Source organism: Anguilla anguilla, chromosome 6 (assembly GCF_013347855.1).
Source record: "Anguilla anguilla isolate fAngAng1 chromosome 6, fAngAng1.pri, whole genome shotgun sequence".
NCBI lineage: Eukaryota > Metazoa > Chordata > Actinopteri > Anguilliformes > Anguillidae > Anguilla > Anguilla anguilla.
Window position 1 is genome coordinate 12,754,174 of NC_049206.1, and position 26,130 is coordinate 12,780,303.

General features: G+C 40.9%; 1 protein-coding gene across 1 annotated transcript in view; it reads right to left on the bottom strand.

Annotated features, from left to right (window-relative positions):
• clstn2 (calsyntenin 2) overlaps window positions 1-26,130 on the bottom strand; it is a 133,342-nt gene that overhangs the window by 72,944 nt on the left and 34,268 nt on the right. The window contains exon 2 of the mRNA XM_035423592.1: window positions 991-1,113. Within this exon, the coding sequence (XP_035279483.1) occupies window positions 991-1,113 (123 nt within the window). The remainder of the gene's footprint in view (window positions 1-990; window positions 1,114-26,130) is intronic.

The window sequence follows — 26,130 nt, forward strand, 5'->3', positions numbered from 1 at the left end:
TAAGCGTGCGGTACAAGCCTAGCGCACCGTACCTTACAGGGGGTGTTTCTGTTCTGAGGAAGAACAATCCATTCTCTGGATCCAGGCTCCTGCGTATGTCACCCCCTTTTTGAGTTTCATCATTGTTACTTCACCGCTAAAAAAAGGCAAGCATTTAACAATCCCGGGCAACGCTCCAACAGCAATTAATGCAATGCCAAGGGATCGCCCCATTCCTTTCCCCGCAGAGACAAAACCAGGATTGATGACAAAGCACACTGTGAATAATTCAGGGACTTTGTGCGGGGGAAAGAGTGAGAGGGAGAGAGTGAGAGAGGGAAAGAGGGAGGGAGGATGAGAGAGAGGAAAAAGGGAGGGAGAGAGTGAGAGAGAGAATGCACCTTTTCAGCAGATCTTTTTTAAATTCATCTCCGTTGTAGGTCAATGCCATAAGTATGGAGAGCGTTGTTGTTTTTGTTTTTTTTGGAGTTGCGCTAACCTTCAAATGTTCTTCTGGTTTTGGCTCTGTTTGGGGCAGTGGGGTTCATGAGCCTAGACCTGCCCTCCATTTGTGCAAAGACTTGTTTATGCCTTTGGTGGCATTTTGAATATTGTGTTGTAAACCGCACTTTATGTTGGCAAGTCTGAACAGCCCACTACTACAGCAGACATCAGTATTTCCTGGCTGTCAGAGAGGCAATTAATTTCAGCTGCCTTCAGCTAATGAGGTGTAAGGCTCGAACTGCCACAAAACCTCAGAGGGTTAAAAAATCCACTTGCTCTAATTACACAGTGCCTGTCACCCACCTGCACTTCTCTTCTGATTTATCTTTAATCAGAACCCAGTGGCAGAAAAGCTTTCCAATTACACATGGGAAATGGTCTAATGCCGGGGCGGAGCATGTCACCTACAGCCAATCAGCTACAAGGCCACGAGGTCCTTCCTGGGAGTCCCCAGTGGGCTTCTGGGTGAGCAGGGGAAGAAAAATATCAACAGATGAGGACTCCTACCTGCAAAGGGGACTGGCGCATCTTTATCAAGGGCCACCAGGGGAGGATCCAGAAGGACAGTGTCCGTGTTCTCGGTTATTACTCCATGATAGGACGTCTCTATCCAGGGCTTGTGTTTGTTCACTGTGGGAGGGGGAGGAAAGAGAGAGAGCGAGAGGGGGAGAGAAGAAAAAAGAATGTCAGTTGGTCATCTCTTACATAAACAGTACTTTTTGACAGATTGGCCTCTTCATGAAAGGAACGTAACAGCAAGTGGTAGATGGATCTGCTTCGACTAACCCTGCACCACTGCCTGTTCCACCTTTGACCTATCTGGCCCATTAGATGGTCTCTCTCTCTTTCAGGTGGCCCTCTAACATGGTGGTAATAATCACGGAATAGAAATACAGAAAGTAGTTTGATTTTTTTTAAATGCACGTGCCCATGTGTATATGTTATCCTGCTCAAGGATACATTGCTTAGTTAAAATAACACAACTTTTATAAGGCAATAAAGCATTGAAAATATACCAGGTATTCAAAAAACCTCAGACCATAAAAACATAAGTACTTTCTTTTCATCGGCCTATTATCCTCCCGAGTTAGTCTGTGTTTTAAGATGATTCATTTTGGTGAGGTCGCAAAAATGAATGGGAGGGAATGGAAACCGGAAAACCGGAAGGAACGGCGATGAAAACGTTAACAGAAAACAGGGACATCTGACGTTGCTAGTATTCACGCAACGCAAATACAGTGGAGTAAGCTCCACAAAATTACTTGTGTTATACCGAAGTGAAATATCCCTTTAATAACAAGAACCACAACTGCAGGCTTCTTTCCTTTATGTAAGAATTTGAGAGCCTTATACAGACTCCTTTCACACAACATGAAAAGACGCTTTTGTTCCACCATGCAGGCATTATGGGAGCTCAGCGCAGCCGACACACTGTTGCCTTTTCAAAACGCCTTTGATTTGTTGTGCGAATTGATTATCGATGCCTTTTGTACGTCGCAGACACAGTTTGTAAAAGTGTACCACAAACACCAGAAGGCTGGAAAGAAAATTCACATTTTTTAGCGTCAAATTCTTTACATTTCTGTGTTCACCCCAGATATTCAACTGAACTGCTGTTCAATGAGCTTTGTCAACAGTTTCACATCGCCTTTGGCCTCTCTGAACAGCAAGAAATCTCAGCATTTCGTATACGTGTGATATTAACTGGTGCAATGCACTCAGTCGCTGATAACATATCACATGTGAAACATCCCCTTTGGGTTAGCCTTCACCGCACACAAAAAATATTATCACAACTGAAAATGAGCAAGCTAAATATAAATTTCGCGTATTTTACCCCTTCTGGGTCAAAAAGATGTACCAAAATAGGATTTCATTTTACCTGGTGAGGTAGAGTTAATTTATCTAGCCACTGCTATAGCTATTCATTTCTAAACAATCTGTCTAAAGCACCAACAGGCACACTTTAAGAGCAAATGGAAAAGGGTAAACGGAGACATTGCCTGATGCAATCTGAATTCCAATGCTACCATGCCGCGTTTTGGGCGGCAATGGTCATTAGTGGCCAGAAGGGTAAAGCCACCATTTATGAGGCGGCAAATAACCAGCCTGTTTGGTTTTGATTGCTACGAAGGGGTGAAGAAATGCTGATTCTAACACCCCCCCCAGCACACACACTAATGTGGGTCTGTGATATAGGGAGTAGCATTCACAACAGAAATACAGTGTGTTCTGCCTAACAGTAACCACTGGGAACATTCTGTACCATTATTCCACATTAGGGAGCAGGGGTAGAAAAGGGGGAGATTAACTGCATTATGACTGTAAAAGGATGCATTACAGCAGACTTGGAAAGCACCTCATTCCTCACTTGATAGCACTATCATTCTGTTTTAAGGTATTGTATTCATAAAAGTGTCAGAAAAGTGTCAGGGAGTGCTGGTCTAGATCAGTTTTGCCCTGTAGCTTGTAACACTGTAGAACTTTATAAACATTTATGTACTTTATGAAGTTTATAAACATGGGTCCACATGTCTGTCAGCTAATTTTGACCTTATTTTGTCCTTTTTGCAAGTCAAGGCCGATGTGTCAAAGCTACAGTATAATCAGGTGCTAACTTACAGAAAGATAGAATTCTTTGTTAGAAGTCCATTAAATATGATAGAAATGGGGCATTTGCATCAGATCATTGACTAGCAGATGATGCATAATCACAATAATCATAGCAATCTTAACAAAAAACTATTTATAACTTCTACATAGTGTCTTCTGCGTATTGTGGGCCAGCATCATAACCTACGTATAAAACAAACACAGCTGCTCAATCTGGGTCTAAACTAATTCCAAAGCCTTCTTTTTGTCAAATAAATGTGGTTGATATGGCCAGGAGGTAAGACCCTACCCACCGGTTTCCCACCAGCACTGTAACAGTGAACCGCAAAATCTTAGAGGAACTCCAGGGGAGAAAGAACTCCATTCAGCACTTTGTGGTCATGACAGAAAAAGCAACCACATACTGAAGACCTCTGATGACCCCTATTAGAGGATCAAGTGAAGATTTCACCTCAACAACAACAGCAGATACATTCTGTCTGGTTTAGAGAGAAGCTGTGAAGCTGTGGCCCTGACTCAAGGAGCAAGACTGTTGAGCTTTTACAGTGATTTAAATTTCAAAGGAAGCACATTTCATGAGGTATCACTGAAAACAACACGATCTAAGCTTGATCTAATATTAAAATGCAAATCTAATGCTTCACATTTACAAACTGAAATGGCCGACCTTTACAGGAGTTTCATCTGCTGTAGATGCTGTACTAGATGCTGTACTAATCCTTGCTCTTTGCTTTCAACACCATTCAAATGTCATAATCTACCTCCTGCACCGGACAATGCCGTTACTATTAATCTTATCTTTCCGACTTAATGTTTGCATCACCCAGCAGAACATTTCTGTGTTCTTCAGTTTTTTCACCACATAATTAAATCTCAAATAAAAACCAATTTCTCACATCACACACCTACCTCACGAAAAGAAAGAATGAGAGAGATGTGTGACACGACCAAGAGAATAGTCTTGAATGGAAATAAAGAGATAATTACACGTTCAGAAGGAGGTATGGTTATTTCGATATCGCATGGGGCTTTTTCAGTGCTGTGCTGAGAATCAGGAGCAGGCTAAGCAGTTGCAAATGTGCCTCTGACCTCTCCCTGCCCTCCTCTAACGATGTGGTAATTAAACCTGGAAGCCACACATTTGACTTAGTGGGGATTTCTGAGTGTCGCAGAGGTGATGCAACATGCAATTAATCCCTTACCAGACGACCCTGCTCTGAGTATCTTTGGGTTATAACTCATGGACCCGTCAATGATTGTAACACATTCACAGAGAGAGAGAGAGAGAGAGAGAGAGAGAGAGAGAGAAAGAGGTGTAGTCATAGTAGCAGTCGAGGTGGTAAAGGTAATGAGAGATAACGTAAATTAAGGAAACATGTCTAATCCTGTAATCGTGTAAAATGGGTGTCTGTGAAGATAGTGGGATTTCAACAAAACGCGAAATACGAAAATGTGACTTTTCAGGAGCCCTCCTAGGATCGTGTCATGGTTTGCCATTTCTGATGAAAGGCCTTATTAGGATCAGTGAACCTGTGCAATTAGCGGTGGAGCTATGAAATGGCCGAGACTTATCTAATAGCATAAAAGCTAAAGCTCTTGGCTTTGTCATGGCTGCAGGAGCTACAGTTTAAAATTTAAAGAGTTAAGTGAGCAGTTCACAGTTACCAGTGCCGATCAGCAGCTACACTACAATCAGATCATGACCAGGAAAACATTTTATTTACATTATGTTATACACTTGTTTAGCAGGCTCCCTTATCCAGAAGGACTTACAAGGTGTTCTTTCTTTCTTTGTTTCTTTGTTTGTTTTTTTACATTTGGTGACACTATCCATTTATATTGCATGATGTTATCATTACTTGTGGGAGGGGGACTGAATCCTAGGTGGAGATGTTGTAATCTTGGGACTTTTCTGTAAGGGATAGTCCACTGCAGTTTTAGTATATATTTCGGATTGACCCCGACAGGTTTTATATGCGATGTTTTAGATAGTTACAGAAGTTTATGACGACCTTTACAATTATGGGCATTTGCAGCTTCAAGGTTTTAAAGCAAAAATACGCTTCTTGTAGCTCCAAAGCAGCTTTAACAGCAATGTTATGCTAGCAGTTAAGAAGGTTCAGTGTATGTTTATTACTTGGTTATTTTTCAGAGATCTATATTTAGTATTATTTTCAGTTGGAACTATTTCCTAAGGCGGATGCAGCCTGAGCCTGCTGCGCTCAAACAAAGAAGTACCGGCATGGTGTGAAAACAGACATTCATGTCTACAGTGTGAATAAATGCTATACTGTACAACTAATCTGTTAATATGTAGATCCTCTGAAAACATAACTATGCAGTATGAGCTGCTTTGGGAGTTATAAAGAGTGCTTTTTTTAAGCCATGGAACCACAAATGTCCCTATACCAGCCTTTATAAAGCTGGCAGGTCATCAGAAACATCTGTAAATATACAGAGGGTAGAAAAAAAGAATGCATGCTACTAGCCACAAAGCACATACCACAGCAATGTGCCTGTGTATCTCCCAACAAGGTGACCCATTCGCCCAGTCACTCTTCAAGGTCACCTCTCACCCAGCCCTTGCATCGTACCATTTCTTCACCCCGCACAGAAGCAGCTTGAAACAGAAAACATCACCAGAATTCCTCTCGTGCGTGCCTCCTCCCCTCTCTTACAGTTCATCCGCTCTCACAGCTGATTTACTAAAATCACAGGGCAGATAAAAGCTTCTAATGGTGCTTTAAGTTCCTTCATAACCAATGACAGCCAGCCACTGAGCGACATGAAATATTAATAAGGGAGCACCGTAGCCTGGAAGAGCTAAAGCCTTCTGAATTAGTTATGAATGTGAATGAAGGAAAAGACTTTTTTTTTTTCCATTTTGCCGTGGAAGGTGACATTAAAGTTTCAACAAATATTATTAGTGAAACAAATCTGTCCCTCTTGCAGCCAGGCCACTGAGCAATACCGCCAAAGAGCTCTGAGAGACTCAGGGTGACCCGCCATCCAGATATTCATTCCTATTTTTATTTATTCACTTATCTCTGTCGCTACTTAGGTTTTCAGTACACTCGCACATTTTAAATCAAGCCTGTCAGACCGGCCTAGATTGAATAAAAATCACTTCTGGATTGGTGTGTATTTAATCAAAATTTGTCCTTCACTTGAAGCTGTAATTAATAGTAATTGCCCGCTTTTATCTTAACCGATGCAGCTTTTCAAAACTGTGTTGGTGAAGACAAAAAAAGACATTCACAAAATAAGTCAAATTAAGGACAAAAGTCCAGGACATTGTTCTGTTCAAATATTCTATCTCTCCACAGTGTCCCACTTCAAATAAATCAAGCCATCTCTTTCAATGCAGTGCATCCAAATTACAAAAACAAAGCCTCTGACACCATCAGACTTTCATAAACTATTCTCAGAGCACTTTTCAGGTAAGAAAATATGTGAAGATGGGACAAGCCAATATTTACTCAAAAAGCACAATTTAGACTGATGGCTGTTGGTAGGGGGGCATTTAAATTCCATTAACATTTATAAGGATGTGGTTCAGTCGCTGAACCATTTGCAGTGTCACAAAACAGCATGTTCTTCGGTTCTCCTTCATTTGATGTTATTGGGAAGGATTTAGATAACATTTTATAAATGTCACGTCAGTCGTATACTTTTTAAAAGGAGCCACCTCCACCGGGGGAAAAGTTATCTGTAAACTGAACTTTTAATTGATTTGAAAGCCATCGACCGAGAAGGCCAGACAGACAAATCTCTTAAACAGACATCCCTGGCACTGTTCCTCAGTCCGCTGCCATGCTCACTCTACGCCGAGCATTAAAAAGCATCAAAGAGCAACACGGCGGCTTTGATTGGCCTTTATCACTCACTGCGTGGGGCTTCACGACAATGCGAAAGCAAAGTGGCCTCCTACACACTTCTAGAAGAGTCCGAGAGGGAACCCAGCTGTCTAACAGTGCCCGGCATTGACGACAAATATTTAAAAATTAAATATTGAACGGTCAACTATCAGAGTGCAATGTACATGAGAGGCTCCCTGCCATAGATGTCCCCTTATTTGACATTTACCCGTTTCAGAGCTGAAGCGACGCCCCTGGGGATCTGCAAATGTCATGTGTGCACAATTAATTATATATTGCCTTCGGAGTCAAAATCTGGCCTTCAGCCTTAATGAACCGCATTTGATAAGCATATTGTTGATTGTTCGGATATGCGGGAGCATCAAGGCCAATTGCTTTGATAGCGCGCGGGCAAAATGTGATTTTTGCCACCAGCCGATATTAAAATAATCAAAAAAATTCACTTAGCTATCAAAGCTAATTTCTAATTTATATCAGCACTTTGAGGGGACAAGCGAACTGGCCCCCGCTGTCAGGATATGCTTATACCCACCCTTTCATCTCTCACTGACTCATATTTGTGTACTAGCTAGCTGTGCATATCATTTTTATATAATCTGACTGTGTAGCTTTCATTGCCTCTCTCTCTCTCTCTCTCTCTCTTTCCATTTTTTCCAGTCAATACTTTAATCTCCTTACCTTGATCACCTACACTTCCCCATCAATTACACCTGTCATTCAACACAGGTGGCAAACAATCACTGCAAACAGACACTGGACTGGTATTGGACACTGGACCGGACCCATAATAACGTACAGCAGCTTCAGTACGATGCAATATTGGCTCCTGTCATGAGCACATGCATCTGAACCACCACCACCACCCCCCCCCCCACCCCCCCCAAGAGAAATAAAATAAAATCCAACCCCAAGCCTTGAGGGTTAGTCTATTAGTTCAACAGAACTTTTGCAGTTTTTATTTAACCTGTGATTTATTGCACTTGTAAACCAACAGACCATTTCTTTATTACATGAGGCCTTAAATATCTTAACAAGATAATAAACTACGTCTGCGGTCTCAATGCTCAGCCACCTCTTTGGTTAAAAATAATGTAAATACTGTAAAACCTACAGTACAAAATTACAATCTGATAATACCACATCTTTTGCCACTTATGGAAGACTGATAACAGATCTGAAGCACCATTTTTCACATAAGTCCCACAAACAATTCAGCAAAATATAATTGTCTTCACTGACATCCTCAGCTTATTCAGTTAGTGAGCCTGCACAGGCCCTAATTGAGCAGTCAAATAGCTGCCCATGGTTTCGCGTGCCAGTTTTACATTTCCCTTATTGGAGAAGAGTGAAAAATACCTTTATGTGTCGAATAATAAAATAAGGGGAAGTGTCCTCATCGATTGTAATTGTGATTTGCATGTTATATTTATTTTCCCCTGTTCGCTTTATTTTATTTCATCCAAGAAATCCCCCATTCATTGTTGACAGGATAGGTTTTTTTTCTTATTTCTATGTCAGATAAATGTTCAATAAATAGCTGGATGGAATAGAAGAAGAGAATATGAAAACTGAAAAAAAACTGTGATCATTTCACTGACAAACCAAAGGCTTTCAGAAACAGATATGATTCATCAGGTGTGACAGAGACAAGCTTGCCTGGGGCCAAGCTGTCATTCAGTCCACAGATGCCTGGTGGTTCAGTTCCTGCCAGCAGTGGGGCTTTCAGGATGAATTTCATAAGATCACGTTTCTGCGATCTAATAGCATCATTTTCAGCGAAGCATTGCAGTGTTTCAAAAAAGGGAGGAACAGACAATGCACACCAACACAAGAGCTGCTCCTCTTACTGTAGCAAAGTTCATTTAATTAGCTCATTTTAAGCATACAGCTTAAAAGTGTATGCTTAAAAGTGTTCATTGTTAGTTATTTCCTAGTTAGCTATTAGTCAGCATGATATACAGTAAATGCAGTTGTGGTATAAAACATTGAAATTAGTCTTTGTGCATTGTGTATGCACACCCTTTCTAGGATTCTTTAACCATTTTATGTTACAGTGTTTGCCGTTTTCACTATCACAGTACTTTCAATTAATTTTATGATATAATTTGTATATAAAACTATATGAACTAAGCCTGTAAAAAAAGGAACACTTGTATTTATTTTAAGCTTAGAATATTAATTGAAGGCTTTAGTGTGATTGTCACATAAATATTTTGCTATGTACTGCGAAAATTTGTGAATTATTATTATTTTCTTCTGGTTACATATTTTTATGTTCGCAGTTGAAATTCCACGCGGTTTTAATTGGCCCAGCGCATTTAGGGGACATAAATTATGCTTAGAATCAGGAGTAATGTCCCATGTAAAAATGTCAGAGGTTCTGCACATGCTCCGTAACGTGTTTAAAAACCTGTCGACTGATGGAAGGCGCTCTTTGCTGCCTCATTAACGCCGCCCCTTGCAGTGTCCCTGGGGTTGCGTGAGGTTGCAGCCTTGGGGCTGTAGCCTGCATTCTCTGCATTCAATCGACACCCCAAGGTAAATCACCGAAACAGAAACAAACGCGGGGCCGGCGTGGAATAGTCTCTTTGGCTGGGCGCCAGTTGCACAATGATTTATAGACCGTCCGCGTATTGTTGATTGTATTCCGTAGTTATCATGTGACCACCGGCTCCTTATTTCCTCCCTGTTCCGATTCTGTGCGCCGACTACACCAGCGAAAAGCCATTTTGGGGAGCAAATGTGCTTCGGCGCGAGCGTAGATGGAAGCATAATCAGTGTGACGCGCTCTTCTGTGTCTCATGATTGAATCATTGCCCCCTAAGCATGCACAAGCATCAGTATTCCTTTCCAATTACCGCCGTACTCAACCACAATCCAATCTGTGACTCATGCCTGAAAGCCATACTTTGAAGGGAAACCTTCATTCATAGTTAACGTCAACACCATCTGAGCGTTAAACACTTGTGGGAGATCCGACTACAGAGTCCAGGGTGTTTGTTTGCCTTCTGAACAAGCAATGCCTTCTGAAAATCACACATACTGTGCAAAACAGGTCACTGCCCTAAGCCTCAAAACCTGGCAACCATTTTAAGTTACTTTATGCAGACGTGACCCAACTCTGACACCATCTTTGAACCCGTCTCTTTGATACACTGTTCCAGTTTATGTAAGGATTATGAAAGATACATTTACTGTCGTCAAGGTAACGATACCTGTTCTGATCCCTTTGATATTTGAACGTTCTATGATTTATAAGAATCAAATATTCCAACAATCAAACCTTGTTTTCAGTTCCCAAGACCTGCATGGTAATGTTGAGAACAATGCAGTGCAGAGCACATCTTCATTCACAGCAGACATTGCACTTGCAGGCAGGAATAGTAATACCATCAAGGAATTATCTGTTATTTAGTGCCGGAATCATAGGTTCCTAATGAATATTAAGAACCCATGAATCAAGTATTAAATAACAGATAGTATTTTTCTTGTCGCAGTTGCTGGTTAATTAAGCAGAATTAGAAAAATACTGATCCAGGTAATTGCTCTGGGACCTTGTCGAGGAATGTCAGAAGATACAAATATTCAGTCTCAGGCCTCCTGCGATTCACAGTATGGAGGGAAATCTGCATGGAAAACTCAGTTTTCTATACCCTAAGTGTTTAGGCACGTTTAATCTGTCCAGTGTTCTGCAGGTCACACACATAGGCTTCGATTCAATCAACATTTTCCCTTCACTTTGACTCAAAATTAACATTTAATTAACTTCTTTTTTTTTTTTTTTTTGCACAGCTTAGGTGAGGAAAATGGCTTGTTCACTTGGTCTCGCAACAGAACATACTTAAAAATAGCATATTACATAAAATAAATAAATAAACAAATAAATACATACATACATACATAAATAAATAAATAAATAAATAAATGGAACTGAAGTATACCACAGCATTGAGCTAAAATAGCAAGCGCGTCAAGTCTCACTGTGTTCCACAGTCCCAACACAGGGCTGCGTTTTTGCCGGTGTTTGGGTTCTGAGGCCATTTTGCATGGCTGAGGTACTGGAGAGTGCCTTCGAAGGGGTCTGCTATCTATCTGGCAGTTTGCGCCCAGGAAGAGGAGCTCAAGGTTATCTTTCTCCATGCTCTGATCTGCAGCAACATTAGCGTTTTTGAACTTTCCCAGTCACCCAAGAGATTAAAAAAAATCATTTGAACACACTCTGAAGTGTGATTTGCTGACTTCCCAAAGCAGTGACTGGAAAGCAGGAAATTACCATTTTCTCAAGTGGATGGTCAGGTATTAGTTCACAGTCAAAGCGTCCACACATACCGCGGAACAATCCTAGCAAAAAAAAAAAAAAAGTGTGAAAACTGCTTGTTTATGCAAGAGCAGCCTGAATTTCCCTGCACCGGTCAGATTAATAAATGCCCTGGCGCTGATGAGCAGCTGTTGTTAATTCTCTGAAAGAATGAGGCAGCTCAGCTACAGCGTATTAATCCAGTGCACAGCTGTCCGCAGTTATCCCCTCCTCCGGATGCTTAGGCATGTCCGACTCCAGCTTTCCGATGACATTCGCACTTTATCCCCGCTGTTTGATGGGATTAGGAAATTCTGTCAAAACGCTTACAGCACACACTGTGTAAGCAGAGGTTTCACTCTCCGAGATACATGAAGGTTAACAGAGATCATTCGGTTCCACTTTCACAGCACAAGTGGTGAGTTAACCACCACAGACCCCTGTGCATTCATGGAGGGTGGAAGCTACAGAGAGGGAGAGGGGGGGGGGAAACAAATAAAAATAAACTAAATCAAAATCCACACATTTTTATCCATTTTTCATTTCGCCTTTCATGTAAATTAATCAATAGCAAAAGGAAGCAGACATTGCTTTTCTCATCGCGAAGATAACCTCCCAAGAGCCAGAGACACAGTGTTCCAGTACACTATTCAGTAAGTATAAATATGTAGCTTTTTCTTCAGTTAATGTTTGTTTGTCTAAGCCATGTATAACCATTTATAACCTTACTATTCAAAGTGACTACATCTGTTTGACCCTTGATGAGGGCCACCACCCTGTTTGCACACCCACAGAGGCTGAAACTTGTGTGAAAAGTGCCCTGGGCACTTAAAACCCGGATGCCTTGTCCTCAGTGTATGCAACAGCACTATATATAACAAGGAACAGAGCCCAGCTGAGAGGCCAACCCTTTTCTTCAGACCATTCTTCTTCTCCAGCCCAGTGAAGTGTTTACAAGTGGTGCTCATTTCTGATATGGTAAGAGTCCCGGCTCTTACCTCTGCCTCGTGTGCTTTCAATCCCGGCGAATCTGCCAATGACAGCGCCCTTTTGAGAGCTTCAATATGCTCTTTATTGCCAGTGTTGCGAGAGAATTCTCAAGACTCACAATTTTAATATCTAAGTCTCTCTTTGATTGACTAATGTTCCTGGTGACATTCAGCATATTCTGTTAGGTAGAACTGTTTACCTTTACTTTTTTTGCACCCTTTTTAAGTGGAGGAAGATCTAACTTGTAAGCCCTCCACTCATTCCAGAAGGTAAAAAATCCTTTTAACATTAAGTCACTCAATAACCCAAGGTTAAAATGGCAGTAAGCTCATCTTTTTCTTGTAGATTTTATGAAGACTACCCAAATTAATATATAATTGTCGGGAGTCCCTACTGGACTTATATAATGCTGCAAAGCTATCGAGCCTGGAAATGGAAATTTGAAAATGTCTTTAAACAGACTCCAGGTATACTGTCAAGGTTTTCATCAGCGAAATATCTTCAACAACATAATTTATTACTGTTTTGGACTGGGAGTGAGTTAATTTTGGATGAACTTAATTTGTTTACAGATGCTCAATTAAACCCATTAGCAGATAGATATCTCGCTTTTACAAGACACTGTATTTGCTATATTTTTCTGTACTGCTTCCATAATAAAAGAGGTGTAGCACATCCAATGAATGTCCCTTCACAAGAGCTATATAACTCCTCCATAAACAGAACATAAACATTTATAAATGGTTATGTTGATCGCCACAAACAGGCATATGTGTGTTGATGCCACAAGTAACAGCTGCTATTACATACGAGTTGACACACACCATATGCCTATGTGTGGTTACTGGCAGAAGAAAACTCTGAGAGACTTTCTTGCATTGCTGCTTGCATGCTTGTATTTGATTTAATAAAGATAAAGCTGTCAAATGTAGCTTCTAAATTAAGGATTTGCCCTTTAGCTACTTCCTTTGCCTCGAGGTCTCATTATTTACAAAATAACCATACACCACCACTTAATGAGCTTCCATAACATGGTATCAGTTCCACCATTTCTCTCTTTTCCTCAGTTTCTTATATGTTAACACTCTTTGATAAGATTAGTGAAAAACAGTGATAATAGTTCCACAGCATTTGTTTGCTGTGGAACTCCAAACACTATTCCCTCCACTCAGTCAGTCTGTGGGTACACAACATTAGAGCAAATTTGGGTGTAGAACTCAAGCATGGAAAAAGGTGCTTGAGTGAATTTGGTCAGCAGGTAAACACTGGGTAAACTGGTAGCCTGTAAGGCGGAGTTCTCCTACAAGGCCATTTCATAGAGGTCAAAAGACACCTCCCCTCGGGACCCATCACGCTTCCTCCAGCTTCATCGCCTGCGAGGGGGCGGGGGGGCGAGGGGTGCAGAACCCCCCCCCCCCCCCCACCCCAGTTCAGTGAGAGGGACTCGGCAGTGGGTGGAGAGAGGTTCTGGAGCAGACTGATGCATGGGCTGTCTCGCACTCTAATCTCGGCCAGGAGCCACCCATTACTCAACGGATCAGTGCCAGGTCCGTCGGCCAAGTCCACCACACGGCCCTGTTCCAGAACGCCCTTCAGCGCGCGTCTCAAACGCTACACAGACACTCGTAAACACGCACATGCGTGTGCGCAGGCAGGCACGCGCACACGCACGTACCAGCACACGCGTGAACGCTCAAGTCCACATGCACCCACACACGCGCGGGGGTCTCTACGCTCCCAGACAGCTACAATCGTCGATCATTATTCCAGTCTCTTTTGCTCAGCGTGATATTCATTTTTGTTCAATGCAAATTTAAACCATGTCAAACAGAACCGTATAATTTTTTTTTAATGGCTTTTTTATGGCTGATGACATGCTGCGAATCTGCAAAACCAGACAGCGGTGTGACATTTGATAATTGTGATGTTTTCTCCAGTTTGCATTGTTTTAATTGTCTCGCAATAAGAGTGTTATGGTTTCATATGTGCCTCTTGTGCGAGCTTGGAGCTGGCAAATTGTGATATATTATATTTCCTCTCTGGGTTTAGTCACAGCTTTATGGTCATTTACAGCTGAGGATTAATTACTCTGAAATAAAAGAAAGTAAAACAGCTTAATTCACAGTGGAAAGAAATATGTATAAACATTCATAGAATACAGTAGAGAATGAGTCAATATGTGTGAGAGAAACGTCACCAAGTAGGAATGGCATCTGTACTGCCAACACCTGTACTTTTTTCTACTAAAGTAATTCCTGCACTGTACCATTCAGCATATTGTTGACATGCTTTATCCTTGTACTATTTTTTATTTATTTGTTTTAGTTCAAAACCAGTTGATTTTGCTTCAAGGGTATATCGCATTAGAAGTCATAAGGCATCCAAATCAAAAATGGACGAAGAGAACAGTAATCATAAAGGTTGAAAACCATGAAAGCGTCATTATTCATAATGCCATAGACGTGGTGGAAGATGAATGACTGTGCTCCATTGGGTGGGTTCTTTTATTGGACGCAGTTATGCGTATTACCAACGAAAAGATTTTTCTTTTTCCTTGGCCACTAGTTGTTCAAAGCTGTCCCAAACCAGCGAGAGGCATGAATTAAAGTTCAACCTCTCAATTAAACGGAGAACCACATATTGAACACCCCCAAATCAGCATCGTTGCTAATAACTTGGTTAAATAAAAGTGTCATCTTCCTTGTTTCCCACGATAGCCATTTTTTCTGTTAAACACTGTCCTTACCATTCATCCAATAACAGCCATTAAAACTGAACATTATTGGGTAAATGCAATGAAGATGTTGTAATTACTGAAATGTTGTAAGATTAGCTGGTCCCACTTATAATCCATAACTCTGCAGAAGCCCGCTAATTAATACGACTCCCAGGCCTTGCTTTCCTTTTAAGAAGCTTTCATTAGGGTGTAGGGGAAAAAAAGTGGTTTTAACATAAATCGGATAAATAATAAATCTGCATTTTCTCCTGTGTTTTACCGCAGCTCCATAACCTGTGGAGCACGGGCATCTTATTGTGGCTAAAGCCCTCATCGGGATTCTCCGGGAGGCACAAAAGATTATGAATATTTAATATGTTCACAGACACAGCAGCTTCAAAATGATTGGGCTTCCAGTTCAAAGTCCTCTCATCATCAAAAGCAGTTTCAGTTAGCACCCATTCGCAGAGAAAGAAATAGACAGAGACAGAGACAAAGAAAGCAAGTTAGAAAGAGACAGAGATAGGGAATTAGAGAACACGAGAAAGAAAGAGAGAGATAAGTACTCATAGTAGCAGTAGAATTAGTAGCAGTAATAATGACAGTGCGGGTGATGGTAATGATATGTTTACTATGCAATATCTTCATCAACCGCAGATTGATCCTGTACTTAAGGCTTTGTTTACTATTTTTTTTATTTACTCCTGGAATGTGCACACAAGTATGTCAAACTAAGAGGCGCCAAGCATTGAATGGGGAATTTGAATGAGAGAGAGGAAAATAACAAGAGAAGACAATAAGGATGAACAGTAAACTGGGGGATTCAGATATCAATGAGTGACTTACTTTTATAAATGGTTGTAGTCACATTAACAATGAAAGTTTAAGGACATTTGTTACATCCAAAGGAATCTATGCTTTGGAATCACATTTGTCGTTTCTTATCTTGCCTCAGACCTTCAAACAAGGGTACAAATCTAAAAGTACACTGAGGAATCTGCTCTAACAAACACCGGGCACATTGTCAATTTAGCATTGTCTAGGCACTAAGACTTACACACACAATCATCAATGGAAGCAGTTGCGCTGACAATAATGATGTTAAAAGGTTTGTTTAACGCCTCAAGGTGGTTGTCATATTTTCCATACTCGTTTCCCACCTGCAAGGATCGCCATGTCAACGGCGTTGTTGAAAGGTGATATCCTCTGCCTCATAATTCTGGGTATCAACACAAATCTGCCACGAGGCTGTATTTTATGTACAATGCGCACCTGACCTGTCATGACATCCGGCTCCACCACACATACAGTATAACCCCATATATCTCAACAATCAGCCTGCCAAGGTCTTCACCAAGGTACTCAATAACACTGCGCTGGGTCAGAAAAATACACATCCCACATACACATCCTACATATCATTTGTACAATGTCTTTATATACACCACCGTCAGGATTCCCCCCCCCCCCCCCCCCCCATCTTAAAAAAAACTGTTTCTAGAACCTACCTATCATTTTCAATGGTTCTATGCCAGTCTGTGGTTATCCAAGTTCCAGAACTGGCAGAGAGATCAACAATATCAACACAACAGAACACAACTCACAAGAGGTGGGCACTTAGCAGTTTTCTGGGCATGTTTTACTCTTTGGGGTCCTCTCCCACCCCCTAAACTTATGCTTCCCTTCCTACACACAAAAACTCAAATGGAACCAAATATGCTGGAGGAAGAAGGATTGGAGTGCTGCTTACCTTCAGGTGCATCAAAAAAGATGTTGTTTGAAAGCTGGGTTCTTTCAAAATGGCAAAAATAAGTCTAGAGGCTACTTGTTAGGTTGCCATAGCTACCAAAATGGTTTAAAAGTACCATCTACGCATTGTAAACCTTCATCAGGGTGTACGATGAGAACAAAAAAAATCCCTAAACTTCTTAAAGGAAAAATTCAAAATGGCTCTTGTTGCAGCATTCTTGTCAATCTGCCACCACTTCTCTCTGATTTGCCAATTCAAATTGCCAGCGACCAATCACTTTCAGAGAAGCAGAGTTATTCCCACAGACTGCCTTATAGTGACTGCCCATTAGATAATCCTCATTTCCTGTTTTAATTGTATATCTTTTAGCCTGCCTTTTTCCCAATGGAGAAGCTACCAGAAGGACGCTCCAGATGGTAAATCACATCTGTTGTTTTTCAATTAATAAAACCATTGATATATCCTATCTGAATCATTGACATAATAAAAGAGTTCAGTCATAAAATAGGTAGCATGTTTGAACAGCGCTTGCACCCGCTACACCCACCTTGGTCGCATTGGTTGGTTCGGCAGCCAAGAAATACGTTTAGGTGGCTGTGGGTGTAATTGCTGTTCAAACTCATACAAGGTACGGCAATTTGACTGGGATTATAGCTGCTGTTTCAGTCCCAAGCATGTATTCCAACAGAGGCCCACAACAATTCATTGGCACTGGTCAATGGGAGTATGAGAGGCAGAGAGATTTTTTGTGTTTTGTAATTGTTGAATTCTTTGGCAGCATGACTGCAAAATTTGTAGTGCCAATAAAGCTTGTGTAATTGAACTGATCTGAAGATGAGAGCAGGTTGCGTTGCCAAGCTGATTTGGAAGTCATATCAATCGGTTATTTAACCACTAATCTAGCATATCCCTGTCCCTTTGCTGCTCCAAAAGGGCACATTGTCTGACCTTTGCTAGCATCTAGCAACCGCCATTAGCGGGTTCAGTAGACTAAATTTTCCTCACAAGCAAAATTAAAGCTTGCCTGTAGAACTGGCAAGAAATCCAAGCTCTTTATTTTCTGTCTTGCTTGGACACATTTCTAACAAAGCAGGTTTGTCGTTGCCTCACAATGCAAACATCACTGCACCCTGCAGCAGGTGTTGCATCTCGTTTGGTTCCGCCCACAAAATCATGTTCCCTTTTGCAAGCCTCAAATCAGTTCATCAATCAAGAATATTACCACCGTTGCTACAGATGGTACAGAGATCTTATTTTGATTATTTATGCTGTTAACTCAAGTGCATATCTATCCATCTGTTCCCCATCTAGTTATGCCCTCAGAATATGACAAATATGTGCAGGTTTTGAGAATTTACAATTTATTACAGAATATAAACACTTTATTGGGCCTTTGGCTTTTTTTTGAAAGATGATGACTTGCTATTTGTTTCACAGGATGAGCTAATTTCAAGTTGAGCACGTTTCAATATGGAGTGTGTGAACAAGCGCACCAATCTTCTGAAAGCATGTCTTGGATGGCACCCCACAAAGTGAGCATGGTTCTGGGGTGAACCAAACCTGTTGCAAGGAACCACAAACTACAATGCTAGCTAGGCACATAAACTGTACTTTAGGTATGGATAATGTAAATTTTGAAAATTCAGCAGTGGTGAAAGTGATGACTGTTTCTGATGAGGTTCTTTGTTTATGCAACATCGATGGAAAAAATGGAAAATGGAAAATTACTGAATCGTTCAATAAGCTAGGCTGCATCATCTTTTTAGGCGGCTCCCTGCCCCTAACAATTCCAACATCTTTATTCAGTGTTATATGGACAAAGGAAGACATCATTACACACTCACAATATACGCAGTGGTGGGAATGGGGAATCGAGAACTGAAAGGAGGAGGGCAGTGGGGGGATTTGCTCGATGTAAGCAGTGACAGAAAGACAGACAGCTCAGTCAGCGATGGACAGCCCCTGAATGACATGAATAAAGGAAATAGTGTTTGCATCTCTATCAATGCCTTGGTCAGTACATAATCAATGGAAGGACCCTGGGAGCTTTCTCTCTATCTCAAGAGAGAGGCAGTATTGCTGAAGGTCATGCCATAACTGACATTGAGCTGAAAATATAAATGCATTTATTGTCAAGTAGCAAATCCCACATGTCAGCACGCTTAAACTATTCAACAGACCAATACGCATGCACCATGACCCCTACTGAAAAACTGACCCCCTCAAGACTAATTTGTATACAGACTAAATTCAACACAAAGCAGCTCACAAGCAGCATAGAAATAAACAACTTCTTGGAATCGAATAAATTCTACCACTAAACATCTGAATTAATTAGTCTGGAAACTTTGTAGTTGGTATAAACCTTTTTTTTTTTTTTTTTAAAGTCAACAATAAAATAAACTAATGGAGAAGCAAAAATGGGAAAGGGCTTGACCAAGAACGCAATCCTATCAGTAATTACCACGCGAGCACACTCCAATAAAAACACAGAGGACATTCAGTCAAGAGGTGCAGCTACCCACAGGTCCAGGGACAACACAAACAATTCCTGTGCAAGAAAAAATATGAAATTACAGTATGATGGAAAAAGAAAACCAAACAAAGAAACTGACCAACAGTCGTTTATATCCAGGGATTTACATGACAAACTTGATAACCAAAAACATTTTTTTAAATTCCAATTCAGAAAGCCACTATTTGAAATTACTTAGAAAATTAAATAAATTAATTATAAACCAGGGTTTCCAAATTATAAATATAATATATAGATACTATATTTCCTACAGCACAGTGCGGTTTATATGTCACTGCAGGTATTGACTTTCTGGATAATAGCCATTGTGTGGTTGTTCTGGTTATTGCCGTCCTCCATAATTGATGCTACGAGCATTGCGGCAGGTAAGCTATGCCTAAAATGACATCTGTACAGCCAGGCTCCTTCAAAGCAAATCAGCCACCTGACTGATACAGCCACAGCCGCCAAGATGGCATGCCTACAGAAAAGCGGTCCACTTTCCTTCGGGCTTTTCCAAACTCCCATTGCTACAGTGCATTCAGAGGCTATTTATTCTCTAAATCTCCACTTGCAGACTTGCAGTCTGATTTAAAACTCATTATTTCCCCTCTCGGCTTAATCACACTCTTTCTTGGGCTCTTGCATTCCCTGCCCCCTAATCTCTGTGGAGCTAAATAAAGGCCTGTTCCACACCAGCATGTGGACTGGAGCTCAGTGATTTATTTATTTATTTATTTATTTATTTATTTATTTATTTATTTATTTTGCACAACATGTAGACGATTTTGTACTTTATAACGAGTTGGGTAAAATGTGCTGGAGAGAGTGTGCCCAAGTACGTTGAGGCCCTTCTCCCACCGGTTCGATGGGGGTGGGGGGGGGGGGGGGGGGGGGGCAAAGCCATCAGCACCCCTCAGTTCCTTAGGGAGCTCATAGATGCTGTTGCCTGAGAATATATAGTCTGTGGATATGATCTGCGCTCCTCTCTCTGGTGGGATTCAATGGCCCCAGCTCACACTCACACACACTCACACTCACACACACACACACAGACGCACACACACTTTTTCAAGTTAACTCTTATTTTGGAGTGTACGTATCGGCTGCTTTTCAGTACCTTAAATAAGCCCAAAATACCCAGGGAAGATTATGTTTCTCGCTGCTATATTCGATAAGGCTGCATTTCCCGTACACTGTATTGTCAGATATTATTCCGTTCAGAATCTCATACCAGCCTTTCCTTGTATAATTACGCCGATTGAAACTGCAAGTGCCTGTGCCTGCAATCGCGGGGTTCTTAATTTCAAGCTTCTTAAGTTGGATAAGGTGCTCCACTGGGTATCAGAAACCTAATTAAACAAGGGAGGCGCAATATTGACAAGAACTTGTACGACTTAATTAGAGTGCAGGAACAGGCATTTATTTTTCATTAGTATTACTATTTAAGAAATGCTGCCAAGGCTCTAGCCGCTCGGTTCTTTATTTCTATTATAATAACTGACGTCGTCAGACAAAACGAATGATCATCTTTTGAGTTCTTGTTCGTGTTCTGGTTGCGGTTGCGGTCTCGATCTCGGTAGTCACGGCATCGTCCATTATGGTGAGTGACGGTTAATGAGAGAGCCCAGTGCAATTAGGTCCAGCAAACTTTCGCCTGAAAGGGAATGTTCAATTAGGAAGAACTTCAGATTAAAAAAAGCATACGTGCAAGAAGCACAATCTTCCCTGGGTATTTTTATTTGTGGTAATGAAAAGCAGCAGGAGCTCACACTCCAAAATAAGGACACACTTGCAAAAGATTAGAGGTAGAAAAATGCACAATTTAATGTAAAAAAAAATTTTTTTGTTTCTATGTGTGTGCAAACTGTGCATGTGTGTGCGTGTGTGTGTGTCTGTGGTGGGGGAATTTTTGTCTGAGCACTCATTAGTGCTTGTCTGTATATGTGGGATGTGATTCAGAGGACTAGTGACAAGAGTCACTGTTGTTTCAGCAGCATGCTAAATATACTGGGGAAAAAACATCTCCTACGGCTGATCTGTCCATGCTCTGAGCCACAAAGCTGGAAACTACCCTCAGGCCAGTTGTAATGACAAGTCCAAGTACAGCACAGCACAGGGGGATTGTGGGAACCCAGGCATGTGAGCCCACTGGACAGGAAATAAGAAATATGAAAGCAAGGCCGATCATTTAAAATAATAATAATAATCCATCACACAATGAAACATCCCTGCCACACTTTGCTGCTTCGCTTCTCTCATCTCAGAAAAACGGAGGAGAGCTGGTTTGCAACAGCGCTGTGCCTACATCACATGCAACAGTGTGCAGATGGAATCTAATGTACCATCAAGGCTGCAATAAAAACACTCTGCTCTAATATATGCCGCTATCTGGTATGTCTCCATTTGTTTGTTTTGCTTCCTCGTATGAAAAATTAGGTTTGGTAAATCTGTCAAAAAAATTCAGGGAACAGTTGAGGATTAGATCAGTTAATACAACTGTCAAGAAAGTATAATAAATGCTTTTTTATTTTAATTATAAATGATATTTGTCAATGCATTCATTCATTTAATATTTTATTTATAAATTCAAATAAGTAGTTTAACATTTTAATATTAACATCGGTGATGTTTATTACCTGTCTTTTTATTTTGGTGTGTATTATAATAATGATGTGAAGGACACACTATTATGGATATTGCTGGCTATCGGTGGCTAATCAGGTCTACTGTATTGCCCTGATTAATGAACTTGGTTCTGGTCAGTGGGTGATTTGCATACAGAGAATTTAGTAGGGCGATCAGACAAGTCAGCTGCCACGGGACACTGGTATTCACCCATAGAACGGACCATCAACCGAAGCAGGCATCAGACCGCTAAGATGAGCCTCTTCAACGCACAGCACACATTCATGCAGTTTACCAGGGGGGGAGGGGGATCACCCTGAAACTAAATCAAACCTGATTTGCTTGCATGGTGTCTGTACATGGCAGCGCCATCAAATAGGATTTGCGGTCTCTAAGTCTCAGATTGCTGTCCCGCTTTCTGCGCTCTGACAAATACTGTGAAGCCTCAGTTTGATCTGCAGTCTTGTGCCAATTTCTTGAACTGAAGTACAGTCATCTCCAGAAGATTGATGCTGTCTCGCAGTGGTACGTTGAATATTTATATGACACCGACGATGGCAGTTGAGGGGTTCCAACATTATTTGAAGAGTTAAATAATATCCAGAACCTGTATTCACTATGCATAGATTCAGAGATCCCCTTATGCCACCTCTTTAATTTCATTTTCTATTCCTCCTTTATCCTGTCTCCCTCTTTCATTTCACTGACACACGGCACAATCTCTGGTGACATTTATGCGAGGCTCGCCCCATTCATTTGCAACAGGTCTCACGCTGTTATCTAGGGGGTATAGCTCTCCATTTTGAATCGCATATCATCTTCCTGCTATCATTCTGGTCCCTAATGTTTTCCCTGTGTAAATTAGGCCATTAAAACATTTGCACTACATGACTGCTCCTGGAAGCCCATTGATGATGCTGGCCAAGGATTGCCAGTGTAATTAAGAGACTGCCCCTGCTGCGATGCAGTCTCTCAAGCCTCAACAGGATCACACAGCAACCTATTATCTGTTCAAAAGCACCTGCTAAAGGGTTCTTCTGTAACCACCTATTTAAAATCAAATACTATAGATTGACCTTGTAAGGGTCCATATACTTTGATAAGCTAATAGTTTAATAATTCCCAGTTTTCTTTTAATTTTTTAAAGGTTTTGAATGGTGCTCAGTTGCATTCTGAAGCCGGTGTCATTGCTGCAAAACCCTCTGTCAATTTGGGCATAGACTAGCATGGGCTTCCCATGAAAGGATGCTACCAGCCTGCATCCACAAGTTGAACTGCTTTAAATTTTAAACTTTCAAATACTCACTGGCCTTTATAAGACACCCTAATATTGCCTGGAACGAAAATCCATGCTAAATCTTTGATAATACATTTGTTAACATATAATAAATCAGGGATGCTAAGGAACTGAATCAGTAAATAATCAGTACATACATAAGGTGATAAAATTTCTAGAGAAATACCTAAGCCCCTGAATCAGAGTTATTATTATTGTGAGGTTCATTGTGGGGAAGCACACTTCACTTGAGTTCTATACAGAGCCATATTCACTTTCAGCCCTGTGCATGTACAAGCTTCACACCGCACACGGCCTTCAACAGACCACTCGGGTTATTAGAGAACGGTCCTCACACACTACAGAATGTTCGCATGTACCGCACACAGAATGACAGTCCAGGCACTGTTGACAGCCGACAAAGCCTCACACTGTCTGAAAAGTAATAGGATTCAGTAACAATAACACAGTAATTACCTCTTTACAATAAGATATGGCCGTGTGTGGGTGGATCACATGTGAGGTATCGTCATCTAAAATAATGCCGTCACAGCCTTCAGTTTAAAACTTCAGTCAGGAGGCTGCGACAGCACTAAAGAACATCTGCACTGATGGAGGGGAGGAGAATAGGAGGGAGCAGAATTATTTGAATTGGAAGACTCCATGCACTCAGAAAAGAGTCAAAACATAAAAACATAAAAAACTATAACAAGATTATAATAATAATATGACAAATTACCACATGTAAGTGCACCTCAGGTATATTCATTAGCAGGCTACTTCGATATATGTGGTAGATGGGTCATGGGCAGTTTCTTTTTGCCACTTTGCCCTTTCCATCAGTCTGACACACGTGAATCTTGATCTCATCTGTTCACAAGATCTTTTTTCCAGAACTCCACAAGCCCTTTCTTTGCAAAATGTAACCAAGTCATCTTGTTTTTGCGGCTAGCTAGTGGTTTACATCTTGCTGTGTAGCCTTTGTAGCTCTGATTGTGAAGTATTTGCTGTCAAAATTAGCACAACATAAATCTGTTAGAATATCAATTTTGAAAGATTACTATGTTGCTTTGTGAGTGTACAGAACAGGTCCACAGTTTTAGGAACAGAAAGTGCAGAACTATTGTTTTTTAAAACCACAGAATCCTGCATGACATTCGTCTAACTGATGTCGAGTAAAATATATCAGATTGTTCAGGCACCATAACATTGGACCAGTGTGCTGGAAAGATTGTAGGATTTTGAGCAGTCCTATTCAATTACGAGCTTCACTCCTGATCCAAAACAGCTCTCTGACCTTATAACAACCAGGAGTTGATTGCCATTGATCAGAACCCCGTGTCTCCGTTCTTAAGGAAATGTACACTTCAAACAAAAACATTTGCTCCCCACAGTTCTTTCAGCTTCATCCAAAAAAATAACTTCCCCAACACAGCAGGCGAGATTAATTCCACTCACAGGGATTTCCAAATCAAACAAGGCCTCCAGAAAGGCAATGGGAGGATTATGTTTTTCTCTGTTTGAATCTATCTTTCACTGTTTGCTATTTTGTTTGTTAACCTGACTCAGTTCATCTATCCTGCCTGTGTCTGATTCTGCGTAGATCATTCTATCCTGCCTGTGATTCTCTGTAGGCCGATCCGTCCTGTTGTGTTTGTTGGCCAACCTGTGCAGTCACTCCATACGTGGAGATGAGAGCTGTGGTTCTACGTAGATCCAGGTTTATCAGAGTGGGGCTGTGTAATTAACAGTCAGGGTAAATAGAGAAGGAATTTGGTAATGCTAAAAACCATTACCCCTAGCTTCATGTCCAAAGTTATCAATCTCCTCATGTCATCAGCATCCCATTGACTGTAAAAGCACCGCAAATCTGAAATATACCATGGAGTCTTATTTTAACTGACTTAAAAAATTCATAACGTTGCCTTGATGTAAAATTCATCAGCCATACCAATGTGAAAATCAACACAGTTCACTTACACCGTAAAACATCCAATATTAATTCAACTCTACCAGAGTACATATGAGTCCAACTGGGACTATATGTACTCTGTAAGAGTTAATTTAACTCTGAATATCTTTGTTTGAATTCAGTTCTCATGACATTATCGTTCTATAGATGAACGTACAGCGTTACCAAGGTCACCCATTCAGCAGATGAACATACAGATAAACAAGAACAGATGAACCAGCACAGATACTTCATATCACAATTTGTGGCTCGAGTTCTGATATGAAAAGGAAAATGTTTTGAAATAAAATGGACGCTATTACACAGAGCACTGCAGATGCAGGTGAAAGGATGTTCCACCTAAATTGCTGCCGATTGCCTGCAGTAACGGAGCAGGAATATTAGCTTCTGAGTTCAAACACATTCAGCGCTGTGCATTCATGGTATGAATCTGAATTATCTGTTACTGCAAAGTCACCTAAAGCAAAAAATAAAGGGACTGGGGAGGTAGCAAGAGCATAGCATCAAGGTGCATTTATTATTATAGCTCCAAAATGCTTCGGGGCCAACTAATATTTCTGGACTTATAAAGCAATATACCAGCGCTCACATGACCAACATAAGGCAATCAGTTTAGCAGGGATTGCTGTGGCTCTAATATAAGGTTTTATGTTCGGAATGAGAATGGACGGCAAACCCAGCTCAATCACTCCTGGTGTTATGTGAGACAGGCCTTAGTCTTACGGCCCTGAATTATGTACACTTGAGCAGACTATGAAAAATTTACATTTAAATGAAATGTAAATGTTTTTTTGAAAAAGACTGAGAGGGGAGCTGAACCTCGACGCGGAGCAGAAATTCCAAAGGGAAGAGGGAGAAATTCTCAACAAACTCCAAATGCATTCACTTCGCTTCACTTTGAACCTGCGCCCTCGTTTACCAAGGATAATGAAAACCCTGAACTAAACCAACATGTCAATGAAACATCCTTTAATACCAATGTTAAAGTCACATTGGCATATATTTATTTATT